The 16,984-nt window shown below is 38.1% G+C and overlaps 1 protein-coding gene across 3 annotated transcripts in view; it reads left to right on the plus strand.

The window, feature by feature from the left end:
* The window catches only part of ANKRD44 (ankyrin repeat domain 44), a 1,254,083-nt gene that overhangs the window by 1,218,612 nt on the left and 18,487 nt on the right, over positions 1–16,984 (plus strand). For all 3 annotated transcript variants that reach the window (XM_044060611.1, XM_044060613.1, XM_044060612.1), the window contains 3 exons: positions 2,791–2,873; positions 15,423–15,505; positions 16,631–16,722. In XM_044060611.1, coding sequence (XP_043916546.1) covers positions 2,791–2,873; positions 15,423–15,505; positions 16,631–16,722 — 258 coding nt within the window. The remainder of the gene's footprint in view (positions 1–2,790; positions 2,874–15,422; positions 15,506–16,630; positions 16,723–16,984) is intronic.

The following is a 16,984-nucleotide window of genomic DNA, read 5'->3' on the forward strand; positions in this document are numbered from 1 at the left end:
TGTATCTAATTTTTATATATATCAACACTGTTTTTAGATTGTTTTTGTATGTAATATTGTGGAGCTTTTCTCCCTGGGCCTCCACTGAAAATGGGCTCTTCCTAGTCCCAGTGAACTTTCCCGGTCAACAAATGCAATAAATAAATAAATAAATAAGCACATACACAAGTGCATGGATTGTGCTATCCTCAAAAAAAAAAGGAATCTGGTGGTCCCCTGCCATAAACAAGCTCTACAACAGAAGGAAGAAGCTGTTGCAAAAAAAGAGTAAAATCCCAAGACTCCTGGTCAGCCTCAGCAAGAAGCTGAGATCCCTCATAAAATCCTCCAAAGTCAGTTATGATAATAAAATCGCCACTGATTCCAAAGGCAACCACAAAGCATTCTACAGCTATGTCAAGAATCTCAATGGCAGCACTCAGATCTGCTTTGAGCTACAGCACAGTGGCACTAAGTATACAGAACCAACCATTATATTGCCAACATCCTGGCAGATAGGTTCAGTGCTAACTTTACCTCCCTCTCACCCTACAAAGGGCCCGTGTTAATACTGGAAGAATGCAAAGCCCCTATAATCACGAATGAACAAGTAAAGACCGCACTCTCCAAAGCCAAGAACACAGCATCCATGAGACCAGACAACATCCCAGGCTGTGTACTGCACGAACTACAGAACGAACTGGCACCCCACCTAAGTACCATGTTCTGTCATAGCCTCACCTCAGGCTATGTGCCTACTGAATGGCACACGGTTATCCCACTCCACAAAGGGGGTGCCACCACAGACCCCAGAAACTACCGCCCCATTAGCCTGACAAGTCTGGTCTGCAAGGCCATAGAATGTATCATCTTGAAGCTTATAAACAAAGACACAGGTAACCTCCAAACCCTGGACCCCACTCAGTTTAGGTTTGTAAAAGGTAGATCATGTCTACTAAACCTGACTGACTTCTTTGAAGCAGTCACTAGAGCCGAAGACGAGGGCAAGGTATTGCACACAGCCTATCTTGACCTCGCCAAGGCTTTCGATACCATCCCCCATTCTGGAAATACAGATAAACTCACTAAACTGGGCATAAATCCCTATGTCACATGATGGGTGGCCAACTGACTCACTGACAGAACCCACACAGTAAAAGTAGCCGACTCTAAGTCTGACTTCAGACCAGTGACAAGTGGAGTACTACAGGGTTCGGTCCTGGGTCATCTCCTGTTTGGCATCTACTTCTCTGAAGTGCAGGCCAGCACAGAAGGTCTTTGGCTAACAAAGTCCGCAGATGACTGCAAACTGCGAGCCATAATAGAATCAACTAATGATGTAGACATTCTACAAAAGGGCCTCACAGAGACAGATGCTTGGTGTCAAAGTCATGACCTCAAGCTCAATGCCAGGAAGTGCATTGTCATCCTCTTTGGGAAAAACTCGGTACCCATGAACTTACCTCATAGGCGGTAGCTCACTAAACACTGAAAGTGTGATGAGACCTCGGGCACAGGTGGACAGTAGTCTCTCCTTTGATAGCCACATCGCCACAGTAGTCAGGAAATCCCACTACGTGGCACACCTCATCACAAAAGGGTTCTCCTCTAGAAAAAAGGAGGTCATTGTTCCTCTCTACTCATCCCTCATCAGACCCATTATAGAGTACAGTGCCCCATTTGGCATGTATCTCACAAGATACCTACAACATTTGGAAAGGCCACAGAAATACCTCACTAAGAGGATTACCGTCTCAAACAGCTGCCATACACAAACCATCTCAAAAAACTCCAGCTCTACTCCTTTGCATATCGCCTACTCGGAGGCAGTCTCTGCTTAACATACAAAGCTATGTCAAACCCAGAGCTGTTAGACATGCCACACTTAAAGAAATCCCAATCTCTCCGAACTACACGCTCCAGGGACCTAAACCTTGTCACCACAATAAACAGAACATGCTGGAGGGATAAATTCCTCTCCAGAGACTTCCCATACTCTGGAACAAACTACCCATTCATGTCAAGCAACGCTGCTCATTGGCCCTCTTTAAGAAAAATCTTGATGACTGGATGGGAAATAGAAAATTCACCCCGGGGATCACTTCTACAGCACTGCTTGACAGGGACACAGGAAAATAATTTTCTTGGGTGGCGAAAGCCAGGGAACCTTTTTGGCTAGGCTTATATAGGCCCCAGGGCCAATAGCATAGTACCTACTTATGAACCTATAAATAAACTGTATCACTGCATGTGAAATAAGCATTCATACTGGACATGAATTACATGACCATTTTTTATGTCAGTTTGCCTTAAACATTATACTCCTTTTTTGAAAATGACATTTTTATATGAAAAAATAGCCTTTGTTGTCTCACTTTATAGTATACACAAAAATCCATCCACTTCAGACACCATGTTGTACATCCTGGTTCAAGATGAGAGCATATATTCAGAAAGTTTGAGCACAACCTCACACAACTACTTGCACAACATATGTGAATGTGTACCTTGCAAATAATGATAGACATATCCGTTGCAATAACACTGCTATGACAATACAGCTGATGTCAGCAACTGTAGCCGATATCTTTATGTTTAGTGTATTTTGAAATTTTGTTCCTCATTTATTTTGTGAGCAAAATTATATCTTTACATGATACCTTGCATTGGCTGAAAAGCTGCATTTATGCAGTAACTAGGAAAACTACACTGACAGCTTCTGTTTGAACCTGTACCAATATATGAATGTTATAATGCTTTTATTGCTGATCATTTAATAATCGTTTGTTTTTCCCTTCTTTATTCTTTCAGAGGTGCTGCTAGGTAGTACCAAAGCTGACCTGACAATGAAGGACTGTGACAAGAATACAGCACTGCACCTGGCTTGCAGTCGAGTAAGTTGAGCTATTTTGAAACTCCACAGCAAAGGCCTTTGTCAATGAATTTAATTTCATACAGTAATAAAATTATTAAATGTACTGGCTTGTCATGTAATAATGTGTAGCCATGTTGGCTGCATGGGTGTATAGGGATAAGATCCTGGCCATAATCTTGGTGACCTGGTTTTGTGTAGCTGCCCAGGAGCTGGCTGTGGAAGACTGGAAATGATTAGCCAATACCAGATTACCCATCAAGAATGCAGGAAGGAAGACCAATCCCCTGCAATGCTGACACCCAGTAGGGGGTGGTTGTTAATGCAAGGCAGTGAGAAGTGCTGAAGAAATCACTCAATATGCATTACATTTACCTACTATAGTCAGGGCTTGTACACATGCAGATGTGAACACAGTCAGTGGATGGTATTGTGGGAGTCCCATTTGTCGGGGCTGTCATAGGACAGTGGGAGCAAATGTAAGGAAATCCTCAGGTTCACAGAGGACAATTCCAGTACTTAAAATTCCTTTGTAGTTCCCCATTCCAAGAAGAATCAAGTTTTGTTCTGCTCCTGGTCATCCACACCCATTCCTTGTAGGAGTGGTTTCTGGTCTAAGGAGTAATCCATACCCCTAAATAGAAGGGGCACTAAAGGCTCAAGTAACCTGGCTTGATGGTAATAGCATTATGAATATGAATGGCATTCAGTAAAAAAATAAATAAATACTGTATGTCCATACTGGAAGTCTTGTGCTCAGACATGTTTTTCTATGCAGTTTTACAGACAAGTTTGAGATTTAATTAAACAGATTGTTAAGGAAACCAAAGATGTTAGCTTATAATTTTCTGTCAGGTGATTTGCATGTTGTTGTTTTTTTCCCCCAGACAGTATGTTTGTGCTGAAATAAGTAACAGAAGTGTAGTATGACCTTACTTCAGAGCCCTTTTCTGCGAGAGCAGTAAAAAATGATGTGTTAATGAAGGCATGGAATCCAAGTATTTTTGGAATTTAGAACTTAGAAGTTATGTTATGCTCCATTCTAAATGTCCAAACTGAGTATTAGAATGATTTGTTTCCAGATGCATTATGGGAGAAGGTGTATAGAAATGTGTGGTAACAATTTCCTGTAATCATTGGTGTGGCCTGGAGAGCATCTCACTCTTGTTGCCACCTGAGCTATCCTTACTTGAATTTTGTGGCTTCCATTGCTGTTATATAATGAGCATTACACAGAAAATCCAGCGAAAAAGTTCATACCTGCATTTTAAGTAGAAGATTCACAACAAAAAAAGAGCAGCTTATTTCTCAGAGAAGTCTTAACTGTTCTTTGCATCTCTTAATCCTGAATATTGCATTTGAGAGTAATAAATTGCAATATTTTTTCTCAGCAAGAAGTTGAGTGACTCAGGAATTACTTTAGCAACTTTGTTTATACTTATGGTGATATACAATCTAACATTAGACATTGAGAGAATGAAACCTATATCATATATATCTATATTTTTAAAGAAGCAAGAATTATTGTGGTTATAGAAATATCTGGAATGTCATTATAATTAAACTAATGGTTTAAATAAGTAGCTTTTTAAGAAGCTTACAGATCTGAGACTTAAAACAGTGCCATAAAGTATGGATAATGTAAAATGACATGAAACAAAAGTAAAGGAGATAAGGTAGGCAGATATGACAGCATGGTTAGCTCTGATTCATTTAAGAACTGGATAACTGCCAGCTGTCTGCTGGGTGCCCAATCATAGGGGAAATGGGTTTGACTAGCAATCCAGGTCCTAGGTGCCTGAGGACCATATGGGGAGGGAGGAATGGAATGGTAGTTGTCAAATCAAGTTTCACAAGGGAAGGTTAGGGTTTCCTTCTAATTGAATCTGCCAGTTGGCACATAGTTTAAGGTTGCTAGCTGTAGTTCCTATGGTACAAGGTTTGATTCCCTCAGCCCTCATTTGTCTCCTGTGTGAACCTGAACAGTTAACCAGACATTGATCCTGGGTTGCCTCTGGAAAGGGACTGTATGTCTATTGGGCCTACCTAGTTAACAAATAAGATTCTTATTATTTCAGACATTAGCATCCGTTTGTAGAGAGACAAAATGTGATGGCAGCTGAATTGCTGAGTGAGAATTGCAAGAGTTTTGAAGTTACGTTCTCTTGTGGAAGTGGGGACCAGGCTGTCATTAAAATTTGTTTTTTTTTTCAGTTCCACATGAGTTTTAAGAGATCGTCATTGGGAAATATTAGAAAGTTAAAATCCATGACTCGAATGTGGTGGCCTTTGATCCTCACCTATAGGAAATTTAATGGGTTGAGCTGTTGTGAGAGGCATCTGCTGACTGATGTAGGATGGGAACCAAAAGAAAAGAAATGAAAATATTAATATGTCTATGCATGAAAAGAAAATTGGATTGCAAAGATTACAGAAAAGCAGTTATTGTGCAAACAGAAATATTATGAGAGCAAAATTGCTAAATGGACTTTTTTCTGTTTACTGTTCAAAAAGGAGACAAAAGGTAAATCACAATCTTCACGTAAAGTAAAATGCTTATGAAACTTGATTGGCAACTGTCACAATTACAAAAAAAACAAAATTCTGGGTCCTGAAATTTCAAAAATATACTGCTATTATAATAAAACAAAAACAAACTTCAGAATGTTATGTTACATCATTGAAGCAGTACTACAGTGGAGCTTTGACACCCACTACCACATCCACTGACATGGGGGGCTCTGTCCCTTACACCCAAGCCTCCTCTGTATACTAACTCTGAGAACACAGTACTTCATAGAAGGTGAAATATCCCAGAGTTCTTCAACCACATACTTTAGTATATATATTCTCCTACATTCGTATTATAGATCCGTAGTTCTGAGGGTCACAGATATGGTCCTTCGGAATTCAACACACAGAACCAATTTAATTATGTCATGCAAAGAGAGTATTTTCAACACACAGAGACATTTTAATTATTTCTCTCATATGGAGTGGAAAGTTTTCAGAATTAATTTTTTTGCATTCTTTTTGCCCCTGTGCTTGCCACCCATCAAGCTTTCCCCCAGTCTGAGTCGGACTTTTTTCCCCAATGTAGAGGCAAGAACCACCCACAAAGCCCATCATCCTGGCTGGCCATAAGGTAGCTTTTTTGCCCCTTATCACATATGACTTTTATTCCACTGCCTAAGATGGGCATCCCCCTCTGCCCAGGTTATCTGCCCTCCCTCTGAAGTATGACCCTGTTGTGGCCATGTGCTTGGCACCACTCAGCATGTGCAGAAGTCCGCAACTTCACATAGTACTAGATGTGAGCATTTCTGTTAATCCCCAGCCCCACCCCTGTTGGTTGACAATGCACAGCACATCACTTCAGGCAGCCTGTGCTTCTTCCCCGACATTTTCTTACTTTCTCTTCTCCCTCACCAGCAAGAGCTTCCTCCACCTCTGTGGGTTAACAGTTTCCATTCTCTGGAGAGTGGCTAAGGTGTAGACCTCTGTCTACACAGATCCAGCATCTTTCTAGAGTCAACTCTCCCTCCCCCACCAGGATAGACAAGCCAGTGGAGCCCACTTACTCCCATTCCCAGCATCAAAGTCACTACTTGAACTCAGGTGTTGTGCGTCATAGTCATGGCTTTTTCCACCGTACACCACAAAGCCAGAAATAAAGCTTTGGGGATTCTTGACAATTAACTGAGCACAAAGTTGTGCACACAGATACAATTGTTAAACTAGTTTCTGGGGACTAAAATAGTTTGTTCATCTAGTAACTAAATGTGTTAAATTTTAGGAAAATGAAAACATATGTGCTGATTAAAGATGTAGTTATTCCAAATAAAACCAGGTATAAACCAAAAGCTAGAAAATGAAAATGACTCAGTTTCACATGTAGAACTCTCATAGACTCACTAGGACAACTGAAAGAATGCTTGTTTCAATAAGAGAATGGGTTAAGTTATATAAGGTAGCATGGAGTCTCTTGCAGTTCATCTCATAATACATGTGCTTCAGTTTCATTGGAAGTGCCTTGAAACTGGAATGTCTGCATTTTTTAAAAAGGTAAGGAATGTGAATGAAAATTAGGTTGCCTTTTATAAATACATGATATATTATTTATTATACAATGACTGGCAATTAATATTCTAAAACGAGCATGCTGATTGGCCAGCTCAACCAGAGTGCCCGTTGTAAATCTCAGACTACACCAACGGAAAAGGTCCAGTCACCCGGACTTTTTTCTGTTGATATATTCTGTCAGTTTTTATTTTTATAGTTGTTTTAAAAAATAAAAAAATATGTAGTCCGGACATACGAGAGATGGTATGGAGAAAATAAGAGGAAAATCAGGTATGTTATTTAAAATTAAAGATTCAGTCTCTCTAATTTAAAAAAAAAGTACATCAGCTAAATCAACTATGAGATGTCCAGTGGCAGAAGGACAGCACGCCACCATTATACAAAGACATCACTTAAGAAAAGTAAGTACTTTTTTCTTAAATAATGTTGTATAATGCTAGATTTACCCACTGTTGACTTTGTTTGGCCACTCGGGCTTTGCCCTTGTGACTGAACCAAACCAACCGTGGGTAAATCTGTATAATGACTGGCAATTAACATTCAAAAATTAGCATGCTGATTGGTCAGCCTAACCAGCGTGCCTGTTGTAAATCGACAATATACCAACAGTAAAAGTCCAACCGCTGAAGTATCGAGTGGCCAGACTTTATCAGCATATACAAATTCCAGTCATAATGCTCAACTGTACATATTTTCACAGAATGCCCAGATTTTTGCTTCTGATTTTTGGTCTGTTTCTCATAAAAGTGTGTTTTTTTGTTTTTGCTTTTTTTTTTTTTTTTGGCAAATCATTGAAAGTTAAAGTTAGAAATAAGGACAGACATTTGAGTTTCATACTTCATACCCTTCAGGAAATTAATGCTAATGCAAAACCTGTTATTCTGTTATTTTTTCTTAATTTGTAAGAGCAATACTTAAAAACATTCCCTACTTTTGGACCTTTATCCCCCCATTATTTATGGCTTTGTCCAGATTTCTTGCTCTAAGAGGTTGAGATGTATGCTTTCTGACAACAAACAGCATTGTAGACCCCGGGTAAATCCAGCATTACCCACACCCAACAGTGGGTTATTGCTATAATACTAGGAAAGTGAATATTGCTCAGAAGAGTGACAGGTGTGTTAATCCCACTGTTCTGCATCTTCAGTTTTAAATGCAGTACATTCTAATAGTGGCTCTCTTACTTCTTGGAGAACACCTAAAGAAAGTGGAGGTTTATCTTTAAAGAGAGCTGTATACTTGTAATGCTTACTTGAAAGGACATAACATGCGAATAGGTATAAAAAAGAGAAGAGAATGTTTCAGAAATTTAGCATCTTTAAAAAAAGGTGAGGTTGTTTTGATAATACAGACAAGAGTACAAGTCATTAAAATAAAAATGCTAATCTGCAGACTTGTGCACACAGTTTATCTTCACAATTGAGAGCTTTGGTCTGTTTTATAATAGACTTCATCAGACAGTTAATGCAAAACCTACCAGGGTTTTTAAATGTTCCAGAAGAACATATCCCTTCTCAATCATCCAGTCAGACTCCTTAATGAAGATTAAAAAAAGAAATTGGTGAAAGCTACTAAAATGTTAAACTATACAAGACTTGTGAGGAAAACAAAAGTTCACTCAAGTTACAGCGAAGACCTTGGCTTTAAAATACATTTGATGTTAAAAGTCTTATTAAGCCTCTATGTTTGCATAGAGTTTACCTTAAGCTGCCACATTAGTTTGGTTGTCCCTAATAAACTCTGTATCACTACCCCATCTGTCTCTGATAGCTTTCTCAAGTACATGGAATAATAACTTTTGAAATACTTTACATTTACTCAAGTGTTGAAAGACAGAGTTGTTTTGATTTTTTTTCTTTTGTTTTAATACTGTTTGTGTGCTCATAACTTCTTTGACCCAGCTTTGTGTTGGTCTTACAGATGTAAAAATAACACTTGAGGTACATGAAGTACTGCACAGAAACACAGTTATCAAATCTGCTTATGTTCTCAAAAATATTATTTCCACTGTTAATAGTCATATTTGAAGCAGCACCCTTTACATGTACCACAAGGATGCATACCAGGTTGTTCATAAGTATAAATTTGGGTACTTACGTATTATCGCAACCACATTTGCAACATGCGATAAATCTTCATGTTTGACTGAAAGTATCTCTGTTAACTGTAAAAGGTTGCTGTAAACTGTTACCTGCTGTTGTGGGACATTGGTAATGGGTTTGGAAGAGGAATAAGGGGAAGATTTCTGTGTGTATGTAGCATCCTTTACCGACGTCAGGTCATGAATAATGTGATCGACATGCCTGCTCCTTGTCAATGTGGTCAAGAATGATGTTTTTTATTGTGGAACATGTTGTAGAATGTGTACTACTTGGAGTGGGAAACAAACCTCATATAGCAAATGAAGTATGGGGAAAAAATTAATACACGGCACTTGCAATCATGGCAATAAATTAAAGTTTGTACAGTGCAACTGTAAGCAAGAAAGCGTACATTCACACTCCTTCCCTGGATCAAAAGCCCTGCATTCCTAGTTCTGATCTTACCAAATGTAATGCTACTGAGGAGTGTACGGGGTGAGTTTTGGTCGGCAATAATCATGACAGGTACATTTGCCTGTAAGGAGTAGTAACATTTCATAGGCTTTGAAAAGCGGCGCTTCTCTTGTTCAGACCATGGTGAGTTGGAATTTCTCATAACATTTACGACCGTAAAGAATCAGTCATGTGTTTACTTCGGCCAAGGGCACTACCTGCAAATAGCAAATTTGCCATGTTTCCTAGTGTGACCCAAAACTGGTTAACAGTTTATAGTACCCTTCTTCCATTAACAGGCATAGTTTCGCGGAAAACAGTGTAAAGTATGCCACCTCTGAAAAGTGGTTGTGATAATACGCAAGTACCTAAATTTGTTCACATTGTTTTCTGTTAATTCTTTCATGTTCCAGCCTTTCCTGTAAATCAGATTTGGATTGTTAACCTATTTTATCCACTCATCCATTTTAACCTATTAATAACTTCTAGTTTTGAACAATATTTTGCTGTATGGTCCATCATTACTAACGATGAAAGGGAAAGTATTTAAAATTTTTGAATTATGTCCATTATCCCTGTCTGTTACCTTAGACTCGACATACAATGTTTTTATTCATCAAACTTGAATTCCACTTATCTATCCTTTGATATGCTACTTCATCTAAAATAGTATTCATAAGTTTACAGGATAACCTCTATCTAAAATTAATTATTTTAACTCAGCTAAATTATTCTCAAGTAGGTCATCTTTTTGTGTTAATTTGGGTATTCTAATGGTCTGATTTTTAACTGCATACTTTTTAACAGAGGATGATTACTGAAGAAAGGTATACAACTGTTTACAAATATTTATTTTTTTATAAAAGTATTAGATTTTTTTAGACACCTTTATTAAATTATCACTTAAGACGTAGGCAAACATACATTTACAGAAAAGAAAGCAAACCATTTTAACATATTTTTCATTTAAATACAACATACATCATACATAGCTACTATCATCAGTCCAACATTACATAAATTGCTGAATTCCTGCCATCCTTTAAACCTCACTCCTCCTCCTGAACATTGTTATGCATGTATTGTTTCCATAATTAATTTTGATTTACTTCAGTGTAATTTGCTACTACTTTTTTAGTAAAGATCCCTCTTGCGAATCTTTTATCTCTTTTATAATATTCAGTATATCAAGTGCAGTTGGTGCAGACTTTGATTTCCATTTTTTAGTCATTCCTTTTTTGGCAGTCAACAGAATTAAACTTAATAAGGTTTTATTATGTCTGGGCAATTCAGATTGTGTATCTCAGCTCAAAAGAGGCATTTCCTTCCTTGCAGCCATGTGCTCACCAAGTATTTCTGAGAGTACTCTGGGGAATTTGTAAAATCTGCCAACTCATTGTACTCCTAAAACATACTTTCCCAGTTACCTCTTTCTTCTCCATCACAGCTCCAACATTTGCTATCTGCTTGAGGAAAAATTATTTGAGATCTGCTTGAGGTATAAAAATACCTATGTAAACACTTCCAAGCAAAGATCGTAAGCCTTTTGGACTTCAATGTTTGTGTCTACAGCGAACTCCGTCCACTAATGATTGGTAGTTGATTTTACGGCCGAAGTTACCAGCCCTGGTGCACAACCTTCAATGTCTCCACGCAGAAGACGCCTAGCTGAGAATCAAACCAATGCTACCACAGCTTCAATATTAGATGTTAAACTTTCCTCACACAGGGTACATTGTCAAGAAATTAGATATTTCTCAGTTTAATGTCTTGTTGTAGTCCTCAAAAAAACAGTAACTTTGTCATAATTTCATTAAATAGTTCAGCATCACCATCTCGTATAAAATATTGTAAGTAAACTAAACATAATCAAGTACATAACTGTACAGTACAGTCTGAAATAAGAGCATCCTATCCCATTCGTTCAGTAACTAATTAACAAAAGGAGGTGCAGTTGGTGTCCCGTTGCAACTCAACTAATTGACTGAAAAAAATATTTAAATAAGTGTTCTAAAATAAGATCTAATAAAAAGAACATTGTTTCAGTTTCTTTGTATGTAAATACTGTAACATGGTTTTAAAACTGCCTTACCATTTCAGTACCGATATTTTGTGGTATTACTGCATACAAAGACTCTACATCAGTAAAAGTTAATAGCAAATGTTGGTGTGTATCTTTATATGTAAAATTGTCAAGTCTTTTCAGAAAGTCCCAGGAGTCTTTCATATGTGCTGTTGTACCCTGATAGTATTAAGTTTGGCAATGAAAAACAATCTGAGGTTTAGAACCCCCATCTTACACTGTCAACCAACAAGGGGACCTCACTAGATCTTTTTGAATCTTTGTTGTGCTAAATAATTCTCTGATTCTTTAGTAGCTTATAGAAAGTTGGTATTCAGTTTAATGAGCAGAAAATTAAGGCTGTGAGCTGTTAATGGGCTGTTTGCTGTAGTCCAGGATTTGATTTCCTCAGCCTCCATTTGCCTACTGTGTGACTCTGAGGAATTCATTTAACCCGACACTGCTCCCAAGTCATCATTGTAAAGGGGAGCTCGAGTCCACTGAGCTTGCTGGGGTAACTAATAAATAAAATTAAAAAATAAAAACAGCATCATAGACTGTACCACCAAATCTCAGACTTACTGTACCTTGATGCTAGATACTCGGTCACCACATCCTAATACCCATATTCAGATATTTACTTCCACTAATGCTTAGAGCTTTCCTCTAACCAGAATGAATGTATTACATTTTTTATGAAAGAAGTATGCTTTTAAAAATTCTCCTAGTTACATGTTACACTGTGTCAAGATTGGTTAAATGTGACCACCTGATACTTTGTATACGAGTTTTAAATTGCAATTCATTGTTTCTGAAGAAGTTTGCTTGTTAAGCCAACGAAAAGTGCTTCAAACTTAATAAATTCAAAGTGTGATTTTAGACTTCAGCAGTTGTCGTGACAGTGTTTTCTTTGTTTTTAAAGGTTGGTGTGCCTAATTTGTTTAGTATTCACTACATCTAATATAGTTGGTTTAGATTTTGATTTCCATTTTCTCTCTCTATTTCCTGTTTACGCACCATGTGGTATATCACGCAACGAGCAGTTTCAGCGCTCATTTCTGTAGCAGTTACAGATTTTACGAGCTCAAGTTGCTAACCTAAAGCCCTTCCATTTTCTAGTAATTGCTTTTTTGGCTGCCACCATAGGTAGACACAGCAAGGCCTTACCATGTCTAGGCAAGTGCGATTCTTTATAACAGCTCAGAAAAATCATCTCCCTTGTCACAAAAGTCCACCCACCCAGCATCTCTGACGGTGCATCCTGCATGGAATCCTTGAAGTCCTCCAACCCACTGCACCCAGAAAACATGTTCCCAAGTACCTCTTTCTTCCCTGTCACACCTCCAGCATTTGCGGAAAAATTCTCTGGAGTCTATTTGGAGTATAAAAATATCTATGTAAACATTTCCAAGCAAAAATCCTGAATCTTCTAGATTTATTTTGCATATTTAAGAGACATACGTATATCCTCCCATTGTTTCTTTGTGAATTGCTTATCCAGTCTCTCTCCCCAATCCTTTCTAACCTCCTCTGCTTGATTCTTGTATTTTATTTATCATGTAATGTTTTATATGCTCTAGTAATTATTCCTTTTTTAATGGTAGCTTCATTTCTAGATTCTACTAAAAATTGTACCAGTGCTGGTATTTCTTTTAAGACCCCCCCCCCCCCATTTCTTTCTCTTTGCCTATACTCTGATATCAATCCATGATAGGAAAAGCAGTTTCTAACCTGCAGTCCAAATAAATTCTTGGCCCCTTCCAATTATATTACCTTTCCGTCTCTAGTTATTTGGTCTCAAAACCTTGGTTCCTTTGCTATTTTTCTCCAATAAATTCCACTCCCCCTTGCCTGTTGTCTATATCTCTAATTGCAGTCATCCCAATCGGCAGAATCTCCTTTCTCCATTCCCATGTCTTAGTTCTCAGAGTATGTTCTGCTAGTTTAAGTGTGTAATATTCTGTATGATTATTGTTATTCTCCTTAAATGCCTGCATCCAAAATCCTAGTCTCTCCTTGTTTCTTGAGCTTCCCCTGTTTCAACATCATCCCTTTCCACTTTGAATTCTAGTTTTCTGCTTGTGGTATGTATAGGAGCCTTATCGGTGTAGCTCAGAAATACCCCTTCAAGTTGGGTAATCCCAAGCTGCACCGTTCTGCTGGAAGAATCGACTTATACCATTTGACTTTTGCTGTCTTCCCCTCCCAGATAAACGCCTTCAGCTCTTTATTAATTGCTATCCACAACTTCTCCTCTGGTTGATAAAAAATATACCTGACCTATATATAAGACTCAAGGGACTAAAACATTTTGACTGCTTGTATCTTACTATCCATATCCATATAACAAAGCTTCCATTTTCTGTTTTTGTATTATCTTTTGTTTAGTCTCTTTCCATATATCCTTAGCTGCCACAGCGAATCATTTTTAATCCATACTCCTAAATACTTCATTTTATCATGTCCCCATAAATATGGATATAGTTGAACCTCGTTCATGTTTGGATATGTAATTTATTGCTGTTGCCTTTGTTTTAGTTTCATTAATTTTGTATCCCAAAAAGATTTGAAACTGTCTCAAAATGTTCCACAATTCTGTAATGTCTCTTTCTGGTTTTGTCAGGTATAGTGTAATGTCATCTCCAAATAGAACCAGCTTTTCTTGACTACCATACCAATTATATCCTTCAGTTTGAGTCCCTTATTTTCTTTGCCAGTGGTTGTAAGTATAATGCAAATAACAAAGGGCAAGGAGGACACCTCTGCCTGTTTCCTCTGCTCAAGCAGGAATTATCAGAGGGGACTCCACCCATGTTAATTTTTGCCTCCAATCCCTCATATGTCCTCCTAATCAACCTTATAATTTTTTCAGGAAATGTAAATGTGTCCATTGTCCTGCTCATTAAGTCTCAGCTTACTCAGTCAAATGCTTTCTCTGCATCAAGACCGACCAACAGCAGTGGTATTTTCTTACATTCTACTTCCATCTGGATAATCATTGTTCTGTTAATGTTGTCAAATGTTTGCCTCCCCTCAACAAAACCACATTGATCAATATCTGTCAATTTTGGCATTACTTTTGCCATTCTTTTAGCCATTATAGACATGAACACTTTATAATCGTGGTTTAGTATTGAAATGGGCCTGTATGAAGCTGGATCTGATGGATCTTTACCCTCTTTAGGTATTACAGCCACCACTGCTTTCTTCCAAAATGTTGGTACTTCTCCTCCTCTTAAAATGCTGTTTAACAAAACCTTCCAAATCTTTATCGTTTTTTTCCGTCCTAGCTTCCAAACTTCCATAGGAGTAAGAAAGTGCATCTTCTTGAGCCCTTTTCAGCTGCAAGCTGGACTGCAATGGTAAATAAAGTTAATGTATAATAAATATGAACCAACACATGCATTTATGTCTCAGTGTGCATTTGTATAGACGGACAATTTATTGTCGCCATTTAACAAGCATGTTTTTGTTAGATGGGAAGGCACTAGAATATCATTAATGGTAACTCTGTTATACCACTGCTCTTTGTTTTGACATGCTGAAGAGACATTCTTTGGTTGGGAAAACTGCTGACAACTCTGATGTCAGATGCAGGTTGCCCAGCCCCCCCCCCCCCAACTCTGATGTCAGTGAGTTTAGGATTGGGAAGTACGAGGAGTGTTGTAAATGTCAAATGCTAAGTGGAAAATGTTGTTGCTTTCTTATTAATTTACATATTTTGTTAAATAGAAAAGTAACTACTCAAGAAATACGTTTACACAAAAAGCTATGATAAGGATCTTTTTGCTGATGACTGCAGTTCTGAAACTTGTTATCTTTCAAGACTACTTACTAGCTTGTCCCTTTTAATCTTATTTGTCACCTTTTATTCTCTTTTTTTCCTTACCAGGGACATGAGAAGTGTGCCTTGTTAATACTGGAAAAGATGCAAGACCAGAGCCTTGTCAATGCAACAAACAATGCTTTACAAACGTAAGTGTTGACAGGTGACTACCTGGGCTGGGCTCAGTAAACTTTTAGCTGCAGCCTTGCTGGTTGTGTGATATTTGTTAATAATGGTATGGCAAACCAGTTTATGCAACAATAGCCTGTACCATGGGAGGGCTGTCATGGAGGTGGAACAGTGCAGCAAGGGAGAGGTGGCATATATGTGCAGATAACAGGGCTAAGGGGAGGTAGAATTAGTGAATTAATGGATACTAAAATGAGGGGAATAGATGTGTAGTTATTTTATGGGCATAAGAGAAAATAATCTTACTGATTGTGGTGGCTGGGTAGAGCAGACCTGTGATATGTAGCACTGCTCTGCATTGTCTAGCTTTCTCTTCCTGCTAAGATAAATGCAGTATGACTGTGTGTGGTCTGTGTCTGTCCCTGTCTAAACATAGCCATATATGCATGTGTGTTTCTGTCCATGTCTGATTTGTGCTTCTGTCTGTCACTGTGGGTGTGTGTGTGGGTACATAAGGGGGGCTCTGTGCCTCTGTTTTGTCTGCTAGAATCTGCACTATTTCATTGTACAGGTCAGTAGGGTGCTCAACTAGGCAGTGCAAAACTGCTTAGTTGAGAGATTCACAGTCATGCAAATATATACTTAATGAGATGTTACACTTGTTAGAATGTGTGGGACTAAGAATCACTAAGTGGAGCAGCAGCAGCACAGCTCAACTTATTGCAGTCCATTTTCTGCTGCTTTGCTATTGATTCCCAGCCAGTGATGAAGGCTGAATAGACCATATTGCCTTTTCAGTATTATGAATGATTTTATTTGGGGAACTGTTGTATGCTGAGTGCCGTAAGCCTAAATTTAATTTCAGAAAACCTAGTGGAGTTAAACAGTGGTCTCCTTAATCTCCTGTTTATTTTATTTAATGAAGGGGACTGGATCAGTGAGTGAAATCCCTCCAACTGGGATTAGTATTTTTTGTTTGTGTTGTCTGCAAAGCTTTCATTTTATTCTTTCAGTTTCAGGTGAAGAGTACTTGGGCCAATAACATTTTGAGTATAACAACGATTGCCTTTGTTTATAATGAAAATCCAGTTACTGTACTAGAGGTCACAGAACTTTGGTCTAACACATTATTCTGCCTATTTTAGACCTCTTCATATTGCTGCACGGAATGGCCTAAAGACAGTTGTGCAAGAGCTGCTAAATAAAGGAGCAAGTGTCTTAGCACTAGATGAAAATGGTACGTATTCAGACTGACATACTGTGAGTGTGTGCTTTCATCTGACTGCATCTTCTGGCATACTTTAATCAGACAGTATTGTAGTAAAGGCTACTGAAAAGCGACAAGCATGCAGATGTCATATTTTGGGGAACAAAAATAAATATATATATATATATATATATATATATATATATATATATATATATATATATATATATATGCATGGACTTTAACTTCAGTGGCATTTCTAGTCCACCTAGGATTGGCTGTGATGTGTGGC

Source organism: Protopterus annectens, chromosome 2.part0, assembly GCF_019279795.1.
Source record: "Protopterus annectens isolate FY-2018-M chromosome 2.part0, PAN1.0, whole genome shotgun sequence".
NCBI lineage: Eukaryota > Metazoa > Chordata > Ceratodontiformes > Protopteridae > Protopterus > Protopterus annectens.